The sequence below is a fragment of the Meriones unguiculatus genome, chromosome 10 (genome assembly GCF_030254825.1).
Source record: "Meriones unguiculatus strain TT.TT164.6M chromosome 10, Bangor_MerUng_6.1, whole genome shotgun sequence".
NCBI classification, from domain to species: Eukaryota; Metazoa; Chordata; class Mammalia; order Rodentia; family Muridae; genus Meriones; species Meriones unguiculatus.
In genome coordinates this window covers 32,718,551-32,741,304 of record NC_083358.1, presented here as the reverse complement: position 1 = coordinate 32,741,304, position 22,754 = coordinate 32,718,551, and the positions used below count along the sequence as shown (strand labels likewise).

At 51.0% G+C, this 22,754-nt stretch overlaps 1 protein-coding gene across 1 annotated transcript in view; it reads right to left on the bottom strand.

Annotated features, from left to right (window-relative positions):
• The window catches only part of Cngb1 (cyclic nucleotide gated channel subunit beta 1), a 59,224-nt gene that overhangs the window by 13,625 nt on the left and 22,845 nt on the right, over positions 1-22,754 (bottom strand). Inside the window, exons 16-27 of the mRNA XM_021641604.2 lie at positions 21,341-21,589; positions 14,690-14,852; positions 12,245-12,352; positions 11,302-11,459; positions 10,051-10,206; positions 8,738-8,946; positions 7,310-7,360; positions 6,815-6,901; positions 5,858-5,922; positions 4,789-4,911; positions 1,401-1,542; positions 695-854 (exon numbers count right to left, since the gene is read on the bottom strand). Of these exons, the coding sequence (XP_021497279.1) occupies positions 695-854; positions 1,401-1,542; positions 4,789-4,911; positions 5,858-5,922; positions 6,815-6,901; positions 7,310-7,360; positions 8,738-8,946; positions 10,051-10,206; positions 11,302-11,459; positions 12,245-12,352; positions 14,690-14,852; positions 21,341-21,589 (1,671 nt within the window). The remainder of the gene's footprint in view (positions 1-694; positions 855-1,400; positions 1,543-4,788; positions 4,912-5,857; positions 5,923-6,814; positions 6,902-7,309; positions 7,361-8,737; positions 8,947-10,050; positions 10,207-11,301; positions 11,460-12,244; positions 12,353-14,689; positions 14,853-21,340; positions 21,590-22,754) is intronic.

The window sequence follows — 22,754 nt, the reverse complement described above, 5'->3', positions numbered from 1 at the left end:
TGGTTCCCCTCCTTTCCAAACTCCTACTCATCCGTCGAAACCAAGGACTAATGCCACTTCCTCCAGGAAGCCTCTGCAGCTTTTGCATGAGTAATCTCTATGCCGTAGCGCTTGCTATCCCTTCTTCAATTTTTTTTTTTTTCAGTGTGTGCATAGGCACACACGCGCTGGACCACGGTGCACATACAGAGGTCAGAGGACAACCTGTGAAGGTCAGTTCTCTCCTACCGTTTGGGTCCGAGGGGTTGAGCTTGAGTCATCAGGCTTTGCAGCAAGCACCCCCGTTGGCTGCGCCATCTCACTGGCCCGCCCACCACTTTATTCATTTGGAGAGGAGGTCTAGCTATGTAGTCTAGCCTTGGCTCAGACTGAAAGCAGCCCTCCTAAGTACTGGGATCCTAGGCCTGGGCTGCCATGATGCTGGCTGCTTCCGTGGTGGAAGCTGCTTCCACCTTGGATAGAAGTTCGTATCTCAAGGTAGATGGAGCAAGAGGAGAGTGGCTGTCCAGAAGCCCCTTAGGTCTTCCGGTCTCCTCGCTGGCCTCAAGAGGTTCCTCTGACATCTATGCCGGGGATGCAACCACAACAGACCCCTCAGGACACAGCTCAAGGGAAGCGCTGGCCAGTCAGGGAAGTGGACGGAGGATAGGTGGGCGAGGTGGTGGGGGGCAGCTAGGGGCTTGGCCAGCCTTACCCAGCATGCCTTGTGAGTGCCAGGTGTACTCGTACCAGGTCTTGACGCGGTTCTGCACAGACCTGGGGATCCTGTAGAAGTTCATGTACTTCACGGTGCTGTCCATGCAGCTTCGGTAGTAGGTCTGCCCCGCTGTGGCAGCTCCCACCACGTCTCTCATCTGGAACAAGACAGCAGTGGGGGGAGGTCAAGGAAGGGGCGGACCCAGCAGGGTGGGTGTGCAGCAGAACTCAGGTCAGGGACCTGTGCTTGTGGGCGAGACACGTAGACGGCCACACGTGCAGCGTGGGCACTAGAAGCAGGAGGAAGGCTGTCAGCCTCCTCCCCGGTCCATCTCAGGTCCCGGGCACAGTGCTGGGGTGGATGTCTCGCTGGGATAAGCTGGGTCTTGGATGCAGCCACTCTCCCCAGGGAAGAACATGTTTCTCACATTGTTTCTCAGAACGGGACCCTTCCAAGGGCCTCGTGCCCTGACTAGAACGCAAGTTACACATCGCATCAAAGGCTGTTACAGCGAACAGCCCGGGTCCCCATCCTTTGAAAAAGCCACGTAGCCACTTGGCTTACTGTGTTCCCCAAAGGAAAGGCCTCGGGCAGTCCTGGGACACAGACATCCTCTGGTCTCACGTGGCCTGAGTCCTCAAGACCACAACACGCAGAGAAGTTTGCAGCGTGGGGTTGGGGGTGTGTGAGCGCAGTGGCCTACCTGCCCAATCATCACGGAGAAAGCGAAGACGCCTGTGAAATAGTTCAGTAGCTGGAAGACAATTTCAAAGAGTGTCTGGGGGTCAGGCAGCCCTCCGATGGTGATGAGGGTTTTCACAGCCCAGTAGTAGCATCGGATGTAACTGGGAGGAGGTGGAAAGGGGACCTTGGTCATTACAGGAGCTGCTCGGCTGACCCCACCATCCTGGTTCAGACGTGCGCAGGGGCCCCACACAGCCACAGGGGCAAGAGAACGCCCCCACCTCCAGCAGTGCGGCACTCTCAAGTGCTACCTGGGTCAAAGCCCTGTGAGAACACGCCATCCCTGGCCGTGGATGCGGAACTGAGCTTCCAGGAGGCACCTGGCCCCGACTCCAGGCTGAGTGCTCCCAGAGTTCAGCAAAGGGGAGGCCGGCAGGGCCAAGCAACCGCACTGACTTCCCTGCCCCACCCCCCTTCACCTGCTGCTTATGCCAGATACTGGCCAAAGCGCAGGCCCCAGGGCCACTTTGTAGACAGTCTGCCTCCTGGGCGCAGCAGGAGAGCATTCTTCACAGGCAATTGTGAGGGTGAAGTGAGTTGCCGGAAGAGTGATCAGGCCCTCGGTCAGCCATCAAGGTCTGTACCAGCGCCTGTGCCTGCCAGGAGCTGCAGTGGGGAACAGGGCAGACTGGCCCAGGTCTTCCAGATGCTTCCTAGAGGAACAAGCATCCAAAGTGCCCTCATGCTGGGAGGGAGCAGAGGCTGCAGAGTAGTAGCGGTGCGTGTGCGCGTGTGTGTGTGTCTGCACAAGCGCTTCAGACAAGCTGTGTTGCCAGTTAGTTGTCAGGACTTCTGAGGACAACTTACCAGTCTGCCTTGACAACCCCTACCATACCAGTACTGGTCACCAGGGGGCGCATGAAGCAACTTAGGCGGAACTGAGCAGCCAGGGACCGCCTTCCCACCGTCCAGCCAACCAAACAGCTCAGGGAGCTGAGAGTTCATGCAGCTGGGCAGCGAACCACAAAAGCAGTGTCCTCAAAGCTCCGGCTTTTTCCTAAATGCTTCTAGTTGGAGTAATCCCCCCTTGACACGGTACATATTGGGACCTCCTGGAGCGGTCGTGTGTGTGTGTGTGTGTGTGTGTGTGTGTGTGTGTCCGTCCCGCTCTGTGCTGCAGGCTGGGATAGAACCCAGTGGACTGCCATAGGCACAAATTGGTTTTCCAAGGCTCTTTGCTCCAGTACACAGCAGAGGGTGATGGCTGATTTTTAGTTTATTTATAGCTATTTGTAATGTATACTAAAACTTATTTATGAACTATAAAAGAGTTATTTATAGTTATAATAATTTATAGCTATTGTTTGTGCTATTGAACTTCTTGAAGAATTTTCTGTCACTGTGTTTTGTTCACGTATTCGGGGTCTCCGGAGCACTCCCCTGGGGAAGAAAGTGTGTCAGCAAGCAGGCCTAGACCCCTGGGTCTTTGGAAGAAGCTCCCAGAGCACAGCCGACCTCTCTCCCTCCAGCACTGCCAGCTTGGCCTGTCACCAAGAAGGGGGTTCTTAGATTATGGGCACAGAGTGCTTTGAGAATTGAAGGAAAGCCAGAAAACTACCTAAAAAAGCTAAAGAATTTAGCTTTTGTTGCTAGGCTGAGGCCGTCAGCGTTCCCGGGAGCCAGGTTCTGAACTCTTTCCCGGCACGCTGGCTTTCACAGCAGGGGCAGGCGCTGGCCAGGCATGCAGGCACCAGCAGAACACTCACATTAATTGTTTTGTTTTGTTCCTCACAAGAATCCTTAGGAGCATTCTAGCAGTTAGGAAGCTAGTCAGGATAGAAAGTTCAAAGCCAACATGAGCTACAGAGTGAATTCAAGGCCCGCCTGGGCAACTTAGAGAGACTGTCTTAAAAATGATTAATTAACCACACAGAAGACCCTGGTTCTGCTGCCAGAAAAAAAAATTAAAAAAAAAATATATATATATAATGAAGCAATGAAAGCAGAGGTCAGAGATTCATGTACAATGATGTAGTGTGTATGAATGTGCGAATCATGCACAAGACTTGAAAGGTGTAAGAGGAAGCACGCCACTGTCTAGTCAACTACCTGTCACTCATGCTTAACACAGCAACTGCATGTAGAGGTGATAATTTTGTCATTGGAATTAAGCAGACACGTTACTAAAATTAATTTCACCTCCTTTTGTGTTTATACGGTAGCTATTAAAGCATTTCAGGCGGCTTGGATGAGTCACACTATGTTGTAATTGCTGAGCCCGGCTTTAGGCAGTGGGAACCCAGCTAAGGTTTTCTGTTTGCTGTCCCTCATATTGGGTATATGTGAATGCATAACACCATATTTAATTCTTTACTGACTCTAAGATAAAAAAACAAACAAACAAACAAAAAAAAAAACCAAAAACCAGGAACACCCACCAGGCTCGGAGGTGCACACTGGTAATCCCAGCACTTGGGGAAGCAGACACAGTCAGATCTCTGTGAGTTTGAGGCCAGCCTGGCCTACAAAGCGAGTCCAGGCCAGCCAAGGCTACACAGAGAAACCCTGTCTCGGAGGGAAAGAAAAAAACAAAACAGGAAAACTCTACTCTCTACTGTTATATTTCTTCAGTTCTAAAATGCAGTAATTGCATAGCACACCAGTAAGTCAATTCAGCTTTTTTTTGGGGGGGAGGGAGGGGTGCTGGAGATTGAGCCCAGAGCTGTGCGTGCTGAGAAGGGCTCTCCCACTGAGCTGCACTGTCACCATAAATTCAGCTTTCTGTACAAAAATAAATATCATGTTTAGGTATCCACACGGATTATCCATAGACCTCAAATTTAGAAATGTTAAAATCTGCAAAAGTAGGTCTCTCACAGGGAGGAGGGAAAAAACCACAATATCACATAGATGCTCCGAAACCGTGCCACTTCCGCCGGCAATCCTCTTTCATTGGTCCCGAGGTCTGTTTCTATTTTTTCCATATGACAAATGGCATGATGGGGAACATCTTTATCCACAAGTCCTGGTCCCCTGCCCTGAATATTTCCTCACACTGAAGTCCATGTAGTGTATTTGCCAACCCTACAGGACTAGGGGATTTGGAAAAGATCTTTCTAGCACAGAGGTTCTCAACGTGTGGGTTCTGACCACTGTGTGTGTGGGTGACATATCAGATATCCTGCATATCATATATTTAGATTTTGATTCATAACAGTAGGGGCTGGAGAGTTGGCTCCGTGTTTAAGAGCACTGACTGCTTTTCCAGAGGACCCGAGCAAGCCTCTGGGAGCAAAGCTCTCTTGGTAACACAATAGCCATGTGACACCTTTCTAGGAACCTCCTTGTTGTGAAGATCAAGGACAAAAATCCCACCCATGTGATGCCCTGGGGGAAGCCTGGCTCACCTGTTCCCCACGCCATCGTAAACCCAGTGAGTGGACCCGATGCCCTGGAAGGCTGATGCCCAGTAATAAAGACAGGAGTTGAGGTGCAAGCTGTACAGCAGGTAGGCAGTGGTCCTGATGACCCTGCGGAGGAAGAGAGTGTGACACAGCCATGGAGGTGACCCTTGCCCCAGGGGCGGGGCTTCGGAAAACTAGAGCTCATCTCCCCCAAAGCCCACCTCATAGGTTTGTTTCTGCTGGAGCCTCACAGCCCTACCTAGCCACCCAAACAGTGGATACCAGGTCCCAGCCATCCAGTCAGAGGATACCTGGTCCCAGCCATCCAAACAGTGGATACCAGGTCCCAACTACCAAATCAGTAGATGCCTAGTCATTTTCTCCTCTCTCTCCCCTCTGCTGGATTCCTTTACTTCTAAGGTGTAGTTAGTTGTATGACACACCATTGATTCAATTCAGGTTTTTCTTGGGAGTTGGGAGGTTGGAATCAAATGCCCTTGACTGGAGCCTTGTCAAACTGCAAGGCTGGAATCAACCTAGCTGTGGCAGAGAAACCTGTATACCTCTGAAATCTGCATACAGATGAATGCTGTGAAAGGTGAGGGGCCAAAGGGGAAACAGCTTGAGGATGGAGCAGGGAGGATTCAGCTGTTCAAAAAGAAATGAACAAGGAGCCTTGCCCTCCAAGCATGGCCTAGTTGGCCTGGTCCACACCTTGAACATCTGTTTTTGCACCCACTGTGTTCTTACAAATTGTCCCTTCTGTTAGAGCTAGGGTGCCGGCTGTCACTGAGTCAGCCTGTGAGTGTCCTTGACACAATGGGTGGGGGAGGGGGCATTTAATAAGACATTCCTGGTTCTATATAGCACCAATCAACCAACCAACCAAATATCCTTTCAGAGAAGAAGTTGGACCAGGAACAGGTCTGGCTTCTGGAGGCCATGGGGACTGGGGAGAATGGCTGAAAAGGGAAGGCTAGAGAGTGTGGTCTGTGTGTGTGTGTGTGTGTGTGTGTGTGTGTGTGTGTGCACTGACATATATATATACACATGTGTGCATGGGAGGTCTTACCTGTAAACGTAGGCTTTGCTGAGGATGGCTTCCAGGCGATTATTAAACTCAAAGAAGGCCATGTACTAGGAGGGAGGAGAAGGTATCAGGACAGCCCTGTGCCTGCTGGGGGCATGGCCCACAGCTCTTGCCTTCCACTCTACCCCATCGTTACCAGTCTCCTTTGCCCTCTTTCTCCAGGTCACCTTGGTTACCCATGTTAGTGATTTTCCGTTTACTGTCTTTGGAAAAGGGCACCAATATCATGTAAGGGGAACAGTAAGTTGAATTGGTTGGCTGGAAAAGTCTGTTTAGGGGATCCTGAGTGCTCTGCACGGCTGCCTACCCGGATCACATTCACTGGCACTTGTCAGATCTCCACCCTGCATCAAGCAGATCCTTCCAGGACCCTGGGTCCAGCCAGCAAAAACATAACAAAACAAAATAAAACAAAAACAACGGATGTACTGATAAAATGGTGCTGTGTGTTCAGCTCTGTCCTTGGCACACTTTTATGTTTGTTCCCTTGGGCAAGTCACCCAGCCACCCCAAGGACCAATTTTCCCATCTTTTGAATGGAGTCCATTATAAAGCAGAAGCTCCTTCCCTGAGAAGCTCTGTAGGGATGGAGTTGGAGGCAGATTGCCTACATCCAAATCCAGACTTCACTCCTGCCTATCTATGTGACGCTGGACAAGTTCCTTAGCTTCTCTGTGCCCCCTTCCTCATTTCTAAGATGGTAAGAACAGCATTCGTGTCCCGGAGTTGAAAAACCAACATCAGTAAAGAGTGTGGATCAGAGACTGACAAGAATTGGCCCCAGATGACCAGCGATTATAGGAAACTTCTTAGTAAGACAAGCTTAGAGGGCACGCACCTCCCCTGGGCCTCCTCTTGGGGAGACACCTTCCCTTCCCCAGTGGCAGTGCCCATGTCAAGCACAGAGGAGCCAAAGTCCTTTGGACCTGCCGATCTTACCTTCAGGCAGCGGGGCAGGCGAAGGAGGGGGTTCACACCAAATTTCAAGTAGAGGAAGTCCAGGGGCAGCAGGCAGATCAGGTCCATCTGAAATCCCAACGGGGCACCATGGGGGCCGAGACACAGAACCCCAGGGGTAGGGGGGGCTCAGGGGCACGACTCTGTCCGCCATCATGGGTCAGAATGCTAGGGGTAGTGTCAGCTGGGAGGGCACAAGGCTTCCCACCAACCCACCCCAGTGTGGCCTCATAGTCCCGGCCAGCACAGCAGTTCCCAACCAACATAAGGAGCCCTGTGCAGCCGCCTCAGAAGTGGAGGCACAGACACAGGAAGGTGTTCTGTGAGGCCACCCAGCCTGGACTGTCCTGGAAAACTTGTGACCTAATGGACACTCCCACAAGGAGATGGGACCAGGCTCTCCTTATGCCACAGAAACCACGTGACGGAGGCGCCAAAAATACCCAGGGACAAGGGCCCGTCCCCACCAGTGTCTACCTTAAACCGGCGAGACTTCAGGTAGTTGTCACGCATCTCCTTTTTGTCTGTCTGGAAGAGGGAGGCACAGAGATGGAAAATGGTGTTAGATTAAGCTATGACCGGAGAGAGACAGTGTCTTCACAGGCGCATGCAGCTGCCCCGCAGGCTTCGGGGGAGGGGAAGGGGGACTAGCCATGGGAACGAGCCTTGCTGGGGTCACCAGCCAGACTCTGATCTCACAGCTGGAGGAAAGTGGGGGCCTATTCTCTCAATGCCTGGCTCTGATGGTGCTAGGGAGGAGGCTGGCCGAGGACTCCTCACTTTTGTCGATGCTTCCATTTTTGGCATTTGCTGTCTGGGGTTAACATAGGCTCCTTAAGCATTTTAGATGCACGTTACACTTGAATTCATGCTACCTGTTGTTATGATAGCATTTGCAGCCTGTGAAACAGCTGTTGGCATAGCATCATCTGCTATGTCTTCCAACACGTATGGTACAATGTCCAAAATTTTAACTGCTAGAACGTTAGATTTTATTTTTGCCAACTGTTATACTGATCCCCTTAACGTGGTACTAAAAAACCTGGACCATGGACTAATTTTACTTCACACAGCTTAATAATTAGCCTCACAAGACTATTGCTTTTCTTTCTTCCGTTCTTTCTTCCTTCCTTCCTTCCTTCCTTCCTTCCTTCCTTTCTTTCTTTCTTTCTTTCTTTCTCTTTCTTTCCTTCTTTCTTTTTCTGTATTGATTTATTATTTTTACTAAAAAGAGTTATTTTTTTCTTCATGTGTATTTGCCTGTGTGTGTGTGCTGGTCCCTACAGAGGCCAGAAGAGGGCATTGGATCCCCTGTAGCTACCCTATGTGGGTGTTGGGAACTGAACTTGCAGGAAGTAAATGTACTGCTGAGCCATCTCTCCAGAGCCCTTAAGCCCTACATTAAGACAGAGGTTGACTACTCGGTTCTACCTCCTGAGTGCTGGGGTTATTGGCTTGGATCAGACTACCAGCATCACAGTTAGGGCTGTGGTTTTATCACAGGTTGGCTCAGGCTGTTCCACATAGCAGATCATCACCATGCCGTCTGCGGGACACACTCAGCTCCCAGAGCCCCCACTCTTCATGCATCATCTAGTTCTTGCAATATTCGCATCATGGCGCTGAAGCTCAGACAGGGGGTTCGGCTAGAATTTGAAGCAGGTGCACCTGCCCCAGAGGCCATTCTCTGGACCACTTCTCCTTTAACTCTATCAGATGGTCTGAGAACCAGTTCATTTAGGAATGGTATCTAATATATATAATTTAAACACATGCAAGGGGTGCAAAAAAAAAAAAATCACAGCTGCTCCCAGGACTTCCTTGCTTATTCTGTCAGTCCCCCGAAGGCCCTGGCAATAGTGTCTTCCCTGGTCACCCCTCCTCCACCACCGGCCTGTGACTCACAATGATGTCCCCGCCTTTGACAAACTGCAGGCGCATCTGGAACACAGTGATGTCCAGGAGGTAGATGAAGTCGCACAGGTAGTCCATAAATAGCCAGAGGTGGATGTTGTCTGGCTGCTGGTACGGGAAGGCCCAGCGCACGGGGATCAGCCAGCAGTTCCAGTTCCAGGCCATCACCACAAAGAACAGCCACAGGATGTACATGAGGTCTGAGGAGGACAGGGGTGGGCTTGAAGGCCAGCAAGAGAGGGCCCTTCGCCCGGGCAACTGGGTGTGATTTCATCACGTGGAAGACAGACAGATGGACAGGGAGGTGGATGAGTAGATGAATGGATTGATGGACATGATAGACAAACAGACAGGCAGGTGAATGAGTAGATGAATGGATAGGTGGATGTGGAGGCCCCTGATAGGCCCTGAAAGATCAAGTCTTCTAAGGAGAGGGTGTGGTGACATTATCAGATAATGACAGTTAAGTAGTGACCCCCTTTTGCTTTCCTTCTTTCTGAAATTAAAAAAAAAAATCATTGCATTCATTTATGGGGAGTGGGGCATATGGGTACTGCAGAGCATTTTGGAGGTCAAAGGTTAACTCTTGGGGGTTAATTCTTTCCTTTCATCATGTGGGTCCTGGGGATAGAACTTGGACTGCCATATCGAATTTGCCCACTGATCTCACCAGCCCACGAACAGGGCTTGACAATATAGTTTCCATCCTAGGAAATCCAGAGCAGTAAATGACACGTGGGGAGTGGACGGATGGCTGGACAAGCAGGTGGGTGGATCACTCGGTATCAGTAGAGATCACTTGGTATGTTAGGAACCTAGTGGCCACCAGGGTTAGAGTCCTGCCCCTGGGAGCCTCCCTGTTTAACTCTGAGGAACTTCCTCTTTGGCGCCTTGGTCTTCTCAAAGCCACAGGAATTTGCCAGCTGAGAAGGCCAGGAACTCAGTGTAAACTCGAAGTGTGGTGAACAGCAGGAGGGCCCTAGGCCGGAGGACTACGGAATGGGCTTACAGAGACTCTGCAGAACTCTGCCCTGCCTTCGCTCAGAGCTGGGGCTCCAGGAAGGAAGACTTGGCCAAGGTCAAGGGGAGGAGTCTAGCTGGCGGCTTCTGAAGGTAGTACACATTCCTCTGTGCCTCGACTTTGTTGTCTCTAAGATGGGTGTGGCCTGTGCTCTAGTCCAGGGATTTGTGTTGAAGACTCGGGCAAGGACTGGTGGAGTTGTTTGGAGAGCACCTGGAGTCATGGACCACAGTCCGTGGTGTTGAGCCCTGCCTCCCCATCTCAGGTTCCCCAGGGAACTCACTGGTCAGCGGGTCGATGCTCTGCGGGAACCGGTACGTCTTCCAGGGCCTGCGCTTGAACTTGCAGCAAAGCATGTCACAGTAGTGCTCCTCCTCTGCCGCCTCTGCCTCCACGGGCTTCGGGGCTGGGGCTGCTTCTGGGGCCTTCTTGGCTGGGGCTGAGGGGTGACATCAGTGACTTACTCAGAATGCTGAAGGACTCAACCAACTTGGGGACCTGCTGATTCAGACTTTTTAGAGTAGGACTCCGCTCTGTCATTATCTGGCTGGCACTCCTCCTCCTGTGGCCCTGTGACATTTGGTGACAGAAGCCATGGCTCCTGGGGCTCCAACACAGCCGTGTGTCTAGTGTTAGGTATGTGACGTCAGGCTCTGCTAACCTGTCATGGGCATTTGAGTCCCAGTACATGACCCTTATCAGAAAAACCTAGAAAACATCCCTGGGAAAAAAAAAAGCTTGTTCACTGGGCTCGCAGGAGGCAGAAGCAGGTGAATCTCAGTGAGTTCTAGACCAGCCTGGTCTACAAAGTGAGTTACAGGCTGGGAAGGGCTACACAATAAGACCCTGTTTTTAAAAGAAAATGTGTTCATTTTTTTTTTCTCTGTCTCTGTTTCTGATAGCATCTCACTATGTAACCCAGGCTGGCCCCAGACTTGTGATCCTCCAGCCTCAGACTCTCAAGTGCTAGGGACTCCAGGCATTTGTCACCTTGCCTGGTGACTCCTTAAAGAAAGGAGAGGTTAGGCCATCTCACACCTGTAATTCCAGCCTGTGGGAGGGATTGCCATGAGTTCCAGGCCAACCTGGGGCTATTGGGTGAATTCAGAACAGCTGGGGCTATAGAGTGAGATCCGGTCTCAAAACAAACAAACAAAAACCAAACAAATAAACAAAACTTGTTCAGGTGGCCCCGGCAAGGCATGGATGTCCCTGAACATTAGTACCACCTGTTTTCCAGAGCAGCTGAGCTATCCCTGAGAGCAAGACTGAGATAGACAAACCAGCTGCTGTGCCCTGTGGGAGAAGGTAGGAGAGTCTATCAACCACCGGCTTGCGGGAAGGCCAAGTTCGCCTTGAAAACCTTCTTCCTCTCCTGAGCACACATATAAGCTCCAAATTCAGAGTTTGGGGGTCTGGGCTTTTCTCATACACCCCCAAACATATGCTTATGTCATGCCTCCCCAGCAGGAGTTGATGGCATTTCTTGAATACCCCACCCTCCTTAGCTGTGGCCACCTCCATCTCCACTCACAGGGCTTGGGGCTCTCCTCATCAGAGGTGACATCAGGGTCAATGAGCTTCTCCTTGACCTTCTCTGTCCGCTCCTTGAACATCTTCACCAGCTCCTGGAGACGGTCATTGATGATGGCGCTGTTCTGGCTGGCTGTGGAGGCTGCACGGTCCTGGTCGCTGTGGAAACACAGCTGAGGATGAATACAGGTCGGGAAGGGTCCCCAGGATCCCAGCCCTATGCTGGGAAACATTCATGCCTCCTCTTCTAGCAGAGCCCAAGGGAGGTCAATCCATTCCTTCTGACAATGTCAGACCCTGTCCACTCTCGGTCCACTCTCTTAGCTTCTGGAGCAACTGAGAGTATAGGCCACCATGCATAGCTCAAGATTTCTCTTTCTAATCTTAGTCATAACATCTACATAGACTACAGCAGAGCCACTGTCACTTGGGTCCCTAAAACTTGCAGGAAACAGAGCCTTTTGCTGACCTGAAATACACAAGTAGTTGACTGAGACTCTCACACATGAGAGCCCAGCTATCAGAATGCGATGAAAATGCATGCAGGATCCCAGGACCACTGTCCAGGGCTGTGTGGAGCCTGGGAATCTGATTTAACAAGCTCCCAGGTAGGAACCTACAGCAGATCCTATGGTTTTATTCTACCTACTGACTTATTTGGGGTTCAGTGCCAAGGTCTTTGGTGGGGAAGGGGAGGCATTCCTTGGTCTCTGACCCCTGCTGAAATGAGCACATCTGGCCTAGAGTCCACCCTACTAAGTCTGTAGCACCCCTGGGCCAACCTGGAAAGTCCTGGGCAGGAGAGCTGGCCCTGCCTCGCTGCTCCAGAACATGAAGTTCACCTTGTGTGGGGTTCTGAAAGCACCCCGGTTCCTGCCCCTCTCATCCTGCTCATCCCAAGCCAGTCTCTGAGACCGGGGGGTGGGGGGGAAGGCTCCACTTACTCGGCCTCCTGTGGGGTGGTTGGGTCTGACCAGGCAACCACTGGGGACTCAGCTGGTGACAGGGCCTTGAGCTCTTCAGCTTCATCATCCTGAGAAGGTAGCTTCTTCCTGTAGAGACCCAGACAGGTAAGGGGCCTTCAGAGAAGGCAGGCTAAGGGAGGTAAATGGCTGCCTTTGAGCTGGTTCCAGGGAGGCAAGATGGCCTCAGTGTGCATAACTCTCAGTGGTCTGGTCCGAGGTGAACAGCATGGGCTTGTATCATGTGTGTGCACTTGGAGTCTGATCTCGGCACAACACCTTAAGCCACCTCCATCTCTTCCTCTGTAAATGGCACTGAAGCTACCCAATGAAATAAAGAAGTATTTGTCCCTCAGTCAAGTCTCTGCCTAAGTGTCCTTCTGCCTCCTGCTTCTGATCTGAAGTCCGCCCCCCCATCATGCCATCCTCCATCTGTGAGACAAAGCCATGGAGTGCAATCCCCACCTCATAGTGTGACCTTGAACAACTCCCCTGCTCTTTAACGCTAGGCTCCCTAACTCGAGAACAAAGCCTATCTGAGGGAGCCCTGTCATCCAGGAAGCCACAGGCTGTTGTTTTTGGAGCCACCAGTAACTTGTCTGATTAGGGCTGAAGGTCCACAGGTCAGAGCCTGTGGGTGGCATGAGCTTGGCACTATCTGACATTGCTCTCTGAGGGCTAAATCTCTGGATTGTCCCAGCCTCTTCCTCAAGAATGGGGATGAGTTGCTTTACGGAAAACTCCAAAGACCTGGGAAAGAGAGAAAGACAGACATTTCTTAACACTACCAAGAGAGCCATCCCCGGGCTCAGAGAAAGAACGGCTTAGGGTGGCATATAGTAAGTCAATACAGAATCATAATGATGGTATCTGCAAGTCAGGCCAGCGTCTAGGAATGATTCTTCTGGGCCTCTAGGGATCTCTGTATGTGTCTGTTTGTGCCTGTGTGTGAGTATGCCCCTGTTTCTCTCTTGTTTTCTTTTTCTTTTTTAAACAGGATCCCTGTCATGTGGCCTGAGATGGTTTCAAACTTGTGATCCTCTTGCCTTAACCTTCTGAGTGCTGAGGTTAGATGCATGTGCGATCCGAGTGCGGCTTAGAAACAAACATTTTATGTTTAACAAATGTAGGAGAGAAGATTGGCCATTTCCTAAAGACTTGTCTAATCATGTAAACACAAAGTACCCAGCTTTAACATATGGAGCCAAGAGTCTAGGGACATAGATAGGCATGCTAGCACATGGAGGCAACACATTAGCCTGTCAAATGAGGATCAGAAGAGCAGAGAAGAAGAAGATGAGGGCTTAGGACTTAAACTTGAGTGAACCCCAAATGGGAATAACATGGCAATGCACATGGATGGGCCCACAGAGGAGGCACAACCTTTTGGATAAAAAAAAAAAAAAATGTTATGATAGGTGTGATGGTATAGCCCCAAAGTCCCAGCACTTTGCAGGGGGTGGATAACAGAGCAGGAAGCTTATGAGGTCAAAGCAAGCCTGGACTCTGCGGTCAGACACTGACTCAAAAAAAGAAAGGAAGGAAGGAAAAAAGGAAAGAGGAGAAAAGACAGAAGAAGAGTGTCGGGACAGAGTGTGGCTACAGCGTTTGCCCTGCGGTGAGGACTGGGTGCAGGGTGCTGAACTCAGTGCTCTGTGATCAGCTAGGGGCACACAGGCTGGTCCAGCTGTGGCCTTTAACCATGACACTGTGGCAACCCAGTGAAGCACTTTGGTGGGTAGATGGAGAGAATCAGTGGCCCAAAGTTGTCTTCTGACCCCTCACATGGGCATGCCACGACACATACACAAGCTAAATAAGTAAATAAGTAGATGTAATAAAAACCTATTCTTGATTAGGATGTGAGATGCTGAACTAACTACAAAAAAAATTAAGAGAGGAAAAATAAACAAGACCCAGCACTCTGGCAACTGATAATCACATAAACAGTTGTGCTGTCAAAATGTAAAATAAAGCAAAATAAGTGGTGGGGCACAGAGGGGCTGGAGAGATGGCTCAGCAGTTAGGAACACCGGCTGCTCTTCCAGAGGACCAGGGTCCAATTCCCAGCATCCACAAGGCAGCTCGAAACTGTCTGTAACTCCAGTCCCAGTGGGTCTGACACCCTCACACAGATGTACATGCAGTCAAACCACCAATGTAAATAAAAGTTAATAAAATTATATAAAAAAAGAGGGGGCAGAAGTTATTTGTCACATTTTGTGTCTATGTAGATGTTAGCATTTACTGCAGTAGCATTCCTCTGTGTCCACACCCAAGAGTGTCTGGGATCGGTCTCCTCTAAGAATGCTTCTTCTGACCATCAGCAGAGGAGGTCTCAGTCCCGCTGTTTCCCATCTCTAACAGCTGCCAAATGGGCTAGAGGCACAGCTGGGACAAGAGAGCAAGCAAAGCATCCTGGGTAACCTTTGGGCGGCTGCGGCAGAGCCCGGAACAGCGAGGGTGTCGGTTTGGCCAGGAGCCGGCGGTGGTCTCTCCGGTGAAGGGAACTTCTCCTCTGGGATGAGGGGCCCACTGTCAGCATCTGTGTCTTCCACCTGGAGCTCTGGGTGCTCTTTCGTGGCTGGTACTGGGGAGAGCGAGGAGGGGAGAGTGAGAGGGAGAAGCCTGATCCTCGGACTCACCGGAGGGTCTCTGGTCGCTTTGCCTCCCTGTGGGCCCCTCAGTCAAGCGCCATGCACCACGAGGCCCTCTGTGTGTCACTACCACCCCAGCCCCAAACCAGGAGCTGGAAAATCCGACCCAATGCCCCAGAACTCTCTCTCTCTTTGCTCTCCAGCACGGAAAACAGCAGCGACCTGGGGAGGCTGGGACCTAAGTGTCACACTGACAAGTCCATCTGCTTCCCTCTCAAGGTAGGAGAAACCGGTCTCCTAAGCCTAGAGGAGCCACGGCCTTGGATTCTTGAAGAGACTCCAATTCAGATGTATTTGCTGTCTTGGCCATGTGTTGACCTGGGGATCAGCTTTGCGGGGTGTTTGCATCTATACCAGGAGCCCCCCAGAAGTCGCCTGCTGCCTAACTGGACCTCTAAAAAGCCTGGGCCTTCTTCCTCAGAATCAGGTACTTCCTGGGGAGCCTGGGCATGGAGGACTCCGGATGCTGGAAGGCTGGCTATTGCAGGGAGCCTTAGAGGCAGCAAGCCACAGGCCTGCTCCACAGTGAGGCAGGAAAGATACTCTGAAATAGGTGTCCCTGGGCTGTTTCTGTTTGTGGCCACCATGAGAAATCCCAAGCATAGCTCACTGCTATACAATGGGAAGGAAAGGGAACCTCAGAACTGGGTGTCATAAGCCCCCTTGGAGTAGGACAGCAAGAATGGGGAAGTTTTTTGTTTGTTTGTTTTTAACTGAGGCAGATGGTTTGCTCGATTGACAAGAGGTGCTCCAGGTTGAGGGGGAAAAGGAGGTCTCACCTACTGCCCACTAGTCCCCATGGGAACAGAAGAGGAAGGACCCTAAAGGTTAGACCTCAGGCTCTCAGTACTGACCCCAGCATGGGATGCTACTCCACTTCACCTGCCCTGCTACCCACCACTACCATCTGAGAGGAGAAAGAACCAGCTGGCAGAGGGCAGTTCAGATGAGACAGGTTTATAGTATATTGATTTCTAGACTAATAATACTAGAAACAGAAACGTTACTGAAACACTGAGAGAGTGTTTGCTCTTGAGCACTTTCAACGTGCTTGTAAGTCAGCATTCCCTTCCTCCCTCTTCTCTTTCGAAATTTAAAAAAATTACATTTATTAAGCCAGGCATTGTGAGGCATGCCTTTAAACCCAGCTCAGGAGGCGAAGACAGGTGAGTATTTTGAGTTCGAGGCCAGTTCCAGAACAGACAGAACTAAACAGAGAAACCCTGTCAGGAAAGGAAATTACGTTTATTATGTGTGGGGTAGAAGCATATACCATAGCTTGTGTTCTCTGTGTGTGTATGTCTGGAAGTATATGTGTGTGTGTGTGTGTGTGTGTGTGTGTGTGTGTGTGTGTGTGTGTAGGTTACAGGACAACTTGTAGAAGTTGGCTCGCCCCTTCCATCATGTGGATTCTGGGGATTGATCTCAGGGCACCAGGCTTGGTGCCAAGCACCTTGGCCCATTGAGTCATCTTGCTAGCCATCCTGCCTTCCCTTTCCCCTTTCCTTCCCTTCGCTTCCTTCCAGGGTCTCACTATGTAGCCCAGGTTGGCATTGAATTCCCAATCTTCCTGCCTCAGTCTACCGTGCTTGTTTACAGGGGCTTCCTGGACCTCCCTTTGTAGCCCAGGCTGGCCTGGGATTCGGAGCTCGGCCTGCCTCTGCCTCCCGAGTGCCGAGGTTAAAGGCGTGCGCCACCACCCGGCTTCTGGTACCCGCTTTTAAATGCCGAGTGTTCACATCTATTCTCTTCCGCCACAGCCCCCGAAATGGGGTCTTGCTGTGTTGGTTTGAGCTGGCTGTGTGTTCCGGGCTCAGTCGGTGTTCTTGGCCGAGCTTCCTGAGAGTCTGGGGCTGTAGGTTCTCAGTACGTCAGGGTGTGTTAACCTCCCAGCAGCTGTGTGGGGCAGTGGTCGCTCTGCTTCCATTTTGTCCATAAGGGAACTGAAAGGTAGGAAAGTTCAGAAACCTGCTGCACATTTAGACCCAGCGCAGATGGGCTAAGGCTGACAAACCAATTGCGAGTTTTGCTGTTCTCCTTTTATTTGGAGGCAGGGTCCTGCTATGTACCCCAGGCTAGCCTCAAACTCGAGATCTTCCTCCTTCAGCCTCCCAAGTGCTGGGATCACAGACGGGCACCGCCACACCCAGAGCAGGAACAACATTCTTGCTGCACCTCTTGGTTTCCACCTGTAGCACCTATAGTCCTTGTGCTGTGGCTGTGGCATTGCTGTGTTAGCCACGTCCTCGTGGCGCTGCTGGGGGTGTTTCCCAGCTGGAGTCCCCAGTGTCCGGGGAGGACATAGGCGATTTGAGACACACAGACCAGAAAAGGGAGACAGAGAATGAGACCGTGACACTACTGTCACTCTCCTTCTTCTTGAGCGTTGAGAGGGCCAGTTTGGTCAGTGCTTCTGTGGCCTTGTCAATGCCTCTTGGGCACAGAGGAATTCCCTCCGGGCTCCAAGCCTTCAGTGAACTCTGTATCTCATGAAAATTTTAGCTCCATTTTTCCCCTGTGTGTTTGTGGTTGCTCCTACTGAGGCTTTCTGCTTCTGTTTCTGTTCCTGGGATTCGTTTCTTTTTCTTTTTCTTTTTCTTTTTTTTTTTATTTTGAAGTAGTCTTGATTTATAGCCCAGGCAGGCATTGAACTCAGGCTCCTCCTGCTTCAGCCTTCCTGAGGGCTGGGATAGGCCTAGCCTCCTAGTTAGCTTTACCTGTCGACCGGACACAGCCCAGAGTCATGTGAGAGTTTCTGGTGGGAGTTGCCTCCATCAGATTAGCCTGTTGGGCATACCTGAGAAACATTTTCTTAATTGCTAACTGATGTGCGGGAAATCTAGCCAAGCCAGGGGGAGCGAGCCAGTAAGCAGCACTCCTCCGTGGTTTCTGCTCCAGGTTCCTGCCTTGAGCTACTCCTGACTTGGTTTCCTTCAGTGATGGACTGGGATCCAGAAGTGTAAGCTAAAATAAACCCTTTTATTCAGTACTTTATCACTGCACACAGAAGCAAACTGTTGACCCCTTCTGTCTAAGGCAAACCATGGAGCAGTAGTGCTGAGACCAGCTACCAGCAGACAGAGCCCAGGTGTCACCCCTCATTGCAGGCATGAGCTCACCCCATTCTGTGCCCACTGTGAGCCAGGAAGAGGAGACAAGGACAACCGGGGCCCTTTCTTATGGAGTGTCCTGTTCCTGCTACTGCTCTGACCTTCAGAGGCAGCCTGGCTCAGTGTCAGCACAAATGCCAGTCACATTAAAAGGGCAGACAGGCTTAAATCAAGGCAGAAAGGGACAGAGGTTACCCTGGAGCACCTGTACTCCCCAAGCACTTTGTCATTAGCCAGTGAGCAGTAGCAGCCCAGGGACTAATTGGAACAGGCCCTCAATCTACGCCAAACCCCAAGAAGCCCTTCTCCTGGCCTGCCTGCACGTGCTTCCTTCTGCCTGCACCTGCCTGTAACTGCCCACTTCTTCTGCCTGCACCTGCCTGCTTCCAATTTTTCTACAACAGGAGCTATGAATGGCCCTCAGAAAGTGCAGTAGACTCTCATGGTCATGCAAGTCTATTTACAATGGACCCCACATCACTCTGCCGTCTGATTTTTCCTCCTTCCATGGCCTCTGGCCATTCTTTGAAAGTATTTTTATTAATTCTTGAGGATTTCATACAATGTATCTTCATCACATTCATTCCCAACTCCTCCCATATCCATCCCGCCACCTCCCTAACTCCCCCAAACTTCATGTTCTTTTTAAATTTTTAGAATAAGCCATCAACTCCAATTTGGGCTGCCCATATAAACTTCTGGGTAGGAGGCCATCCGATGGAGCATCATTGACCAACCAGAAGCCATATACTTAAAGAGAACTGACTCCCTTCCTCCCAGAAGCTATCAACTGTCCATAACACTGCAATTGGGGGTGGGGGTGACTCTTGCCCATTGAAGCGGCATTCCCCCCAGCTTCATGGTCTAGAGAGCTGATTTTTTTTTTAATTAGAGTGGGAATGGCTGCCCATATAAAATGATGTATATGTAGTCGAGGGCCTAAATTGCTAATTGTGAAATTTTAGGCATATTGAAAGAAAAGCACCCCCCCCTCCAGTCACTACAAAGCAGGAGGAAGGTCTGTAGAGGAAGGGGGGTTCCATGAGCACAAAGTATATTCCCACAGCATTGCACACAGGTGGGAAGACAGCCCAAGCCATGCAGAAAACCCTACTATGCCATGTCCCAAGCATGCTGGGGCAAGATCACACTACCCAGGCGACGGATGGAGCTCCTGATCTCCTTGGTGAAGTTGGAGTTTGACAAGGCTGTCCTCCGGGAGACGAGGACAGGGATGCGGGTGACTGTGGGACGGTAGCTGGGCACATTGGGGAGGTGCTCGGCTGGGTTTTGGAGGCCAGGTCTGGGGCCCTCCTGGCCAGGTGGCTGGTCCTGAACCAGGTGATTCAGCTCCATGTTCAGGCCTGGTTTAGCCATGGTACTGAGTCCCGAAGGTGGCAGGCAGAGGCGTGACCCTGGGGGCTGTAATCAGGAGCCAAGTTGAGGGATGGGGTACAGACGGGGCTCCTCCCCATCAGGGACACAGACCAGCCTAACACCTGTCTGCTGTGGCAGCAGTGATGCTCAGTTATGAAGCACCCACTCCTGTCCACAACACTCAACATTAAGAGCATCCCCGAGTTGCTAGGATGGTTCATCCAGTAGCTTCTAGACACTTCCCGGAGCCCTGAGTCTGCTTATCAACCACAGGTGCAAAAGATGCCGGAGATGGAACTTCAGAACCCAGGCTCCAACACGCTGAGCTCAGTGTGATCTTCCCGTTCAAAGAAACCCTGTAGCCAATTCACCATCCTTCCAACCAAAGACAGACAGCTGTGCGAGGGCCCTGGGGTCCACGGGTTGCATTCTAGAATCACTAGAGGATGCTTATGTGGTCCTGACACCCAGCCTTGCTCCAGCTATCAGAGAAGTGGGCCTCAAAGTTATTGCCTCAAATGCTAACACGAAGACAAATCACCAGGAATTAAGCAGGCTCTACAGGGCTTGGTAGAACCTGAATTCTGCATTCCTAACCAGTTTCCAGGGACACTGAAGCTGTCGGCTTTTGAGTAAGGAAGAACTACTTTCCCAGACTACTTGGGAAAGGGGACAAAACCAGCTTGACTACTTCTGTTTGGTCCTAGCTTTCACATCTCTGTAGATGCCCAGTGTCCAGCCTGGACACCAAAGGGCCTTTCCGATGAGTGTTGATGTCGATAGAGAAAACTTTTGAATGACAGGCTGCACCATCATTCAGCCTGTGTGGGAGGTCCTAGCATTGCTGCATTCTGAGAGATCTAGCTCTGGGTCCCCAGCAAGGAGGAGCTAGAAGCAAAGGTAGCCTGTGCCATCACTTTTTGCTTACACTGGGACACAGCATGCCTCAGTTTTGTTATCTGTAAGATAATCTGTTGGCCTCACCAGGCAACTCAAGGGCCAGTAGCTTGAAGAACAGAATGTGGGGGTCCATAAGTAATGCAGCCCTGCAGACCAGGATGTCTTTGTCCAGGGGTGATGGCCAGCCTCCTCCTCCTCCTGGTGATGCACCCAGTCCTTGGGGTTCCTGGGTATGGTGGTTTGAATGAAAATAGCCACCCATAGGCTCATAGGAAGTGGCACCATGAGGAGGTGTGGTCTTGTTGGAGGAAGTATGGCCTTGTTGGAGGAAATATGTCACTGGAGGTGGGCTTTGAGATTTCAAATGCTCAAGTCAGGCCCAGTATCTCTCTCTTTCTTCCTGCTGTCTGCCCATCAAGATGTGGAACTCTCAGCTCCTCTCCAGCACCATGTCTGCTTGTGTGCCACCGTGCTTCCCTCTATGATGATAATGGACTAAACCTCTGAACCTGTAAGCCAGCCCCAATTAAGTGTTTTTCTTTATAAGAATTGGCATGGTCATAGTGTCTTTTCACAGCAATGAAACACTGACAAGATAACAGGCCTGGTTTTGGGGTGGTAGAGAAGACCACAGTAAAAAGCTGGGTATAACTGGAGCTCCCCACCTAGGACATGCACAAAAAGATGAGAGTGTGGCCACAGAGATGGGGCATGGTCACACCATTTACAGGCTCTGCGTCCTCCACCCTCAGGGTCTCTGCACAGGAAATGTTGCATTTTCCCTGAGAGGAGGTGGTATGAGGGACTGGCAGGACAATGCCCCCAACACTCTGGGAGTCATTTATCCAGTATCTTTGGGTGACATCATCCATTTGAAATAATGTGGCTCCAAGACACAGAGGAGGGTCTTTGCCCAGGACAGGATGGTGGGGCCCTAGGCAGGAAGGAGATGGAGGATATAAAAGAGGGCCGCCCACCCTGAGCTGCCACTGGCCTTCAAGTCCTAGAGCATCCTTGTACAGCCTCACTCCTACCTGCTGAGTTCGTGGCCTCCTCCTCCTGCTTCTGCTCCTCCTCCTCCTCCTGCTTCTCCTCCTCCTCCTGCTTCTCCTCCTCCTGCTCCTCTTCCTCCTGCTTTTCTTCCTCCTGCTTCTCGTCCTCCTTCTCCTCCTGCTGCTTCTCCTCTTCCTCCTCCTCCTCCTCTTCCTTCTCCTCCTCTTCCTTCTCCTCCTCCTCCTCCTCCTGCTTTTCTTCCTCCTCCTCCTGCTGCTTCTCCTCCTCCTCTGGCAACTCCTGCAGCAACACATAGAGAGGACAGTGGGTACCCCACTGGGTTCCCCTCAACTCCTATCCCAGTACCAACCAGGGCAGCCATCTTCTGGGCCCTCCAACGAAGTGGCTTATTTCCTGCAGAGGGCAATATGCCTAGGAGCCCAAGGCCCTAAACCCAGGGATATATATATATTTCTAGAATTAAATATATTATAATATATACAATATATTATATAATAATATACAATATATTATTATTATATATAATATATCAATAGTATATATATAATTGAGAGGACCCCCATGAAGCCCTGTTTGTGAGGACAAAGCCACCCCAGGGGCCACATCTCCCTTAGTATGTCAGCCCCTTGGGGTCCCCCTATGATTTCAGCCCCATTCCCACCCCTTCATCAACAGCCCCGGGTTCCCTGGGCTTTGAACACTCTACCTGGAGTGATTCTATCTGTGGCTGAGTCCTGCTTAGCAGGCACTGGTCCTCATCAGCCTGTACCACCAAACAGCTATCCAGCAGGACACTGGAATCCAACAGAGGAAAGAGCCAGGGTTAGCGGAGGTTGGCATTTCCAAAAACCGCTGAAGGTCAACTCTGACCAGGAACAGGGACACAGATGTCAGAGATTACATCACATCCACACTGACAATCTATTGTCCGAAGCAGGGGGCTGCAGTAAAGGCCATGGTTATGCAAGCAAAGGGGCTTTCCCAAGGAAGTGGCTTATGTACTGGGCCTCAAAGATGGCTTCAGACATGGGGAGAGGGCCGGTCCAGAAAGAGGATGCCATAGTGGATGCCCAAGGGAGCATCTCTGGGGTGAAGCCCATTCAGAATATTTACCCTGGGTTTCCCCAGATCTGATAGAAACCTTAGTGGCTGCAAGCAAGGAAAAGAATGTAAGAAAAGCAAGGGCTGGTGGCCCTGGGTTCCATCCCCAGTATGGCGTGGGGTGTGGAGAGAGGTGAAGTGACCCAACCAAAATCACAAACCTTAACCCAAGGCACTCCTTCCCCATGAGCGCAGTGCCAACAGTGCAACGCTGAGGGCTTCTGACGTCACTGGCTCAGATGAGAAGTATACATGAGTGACAGGGCTGGGAATAGGGGAGGCCTGGGGAAGGTCATGAGGAGACTGTGGCAAACAGGGGAACTCTTGTCTGTG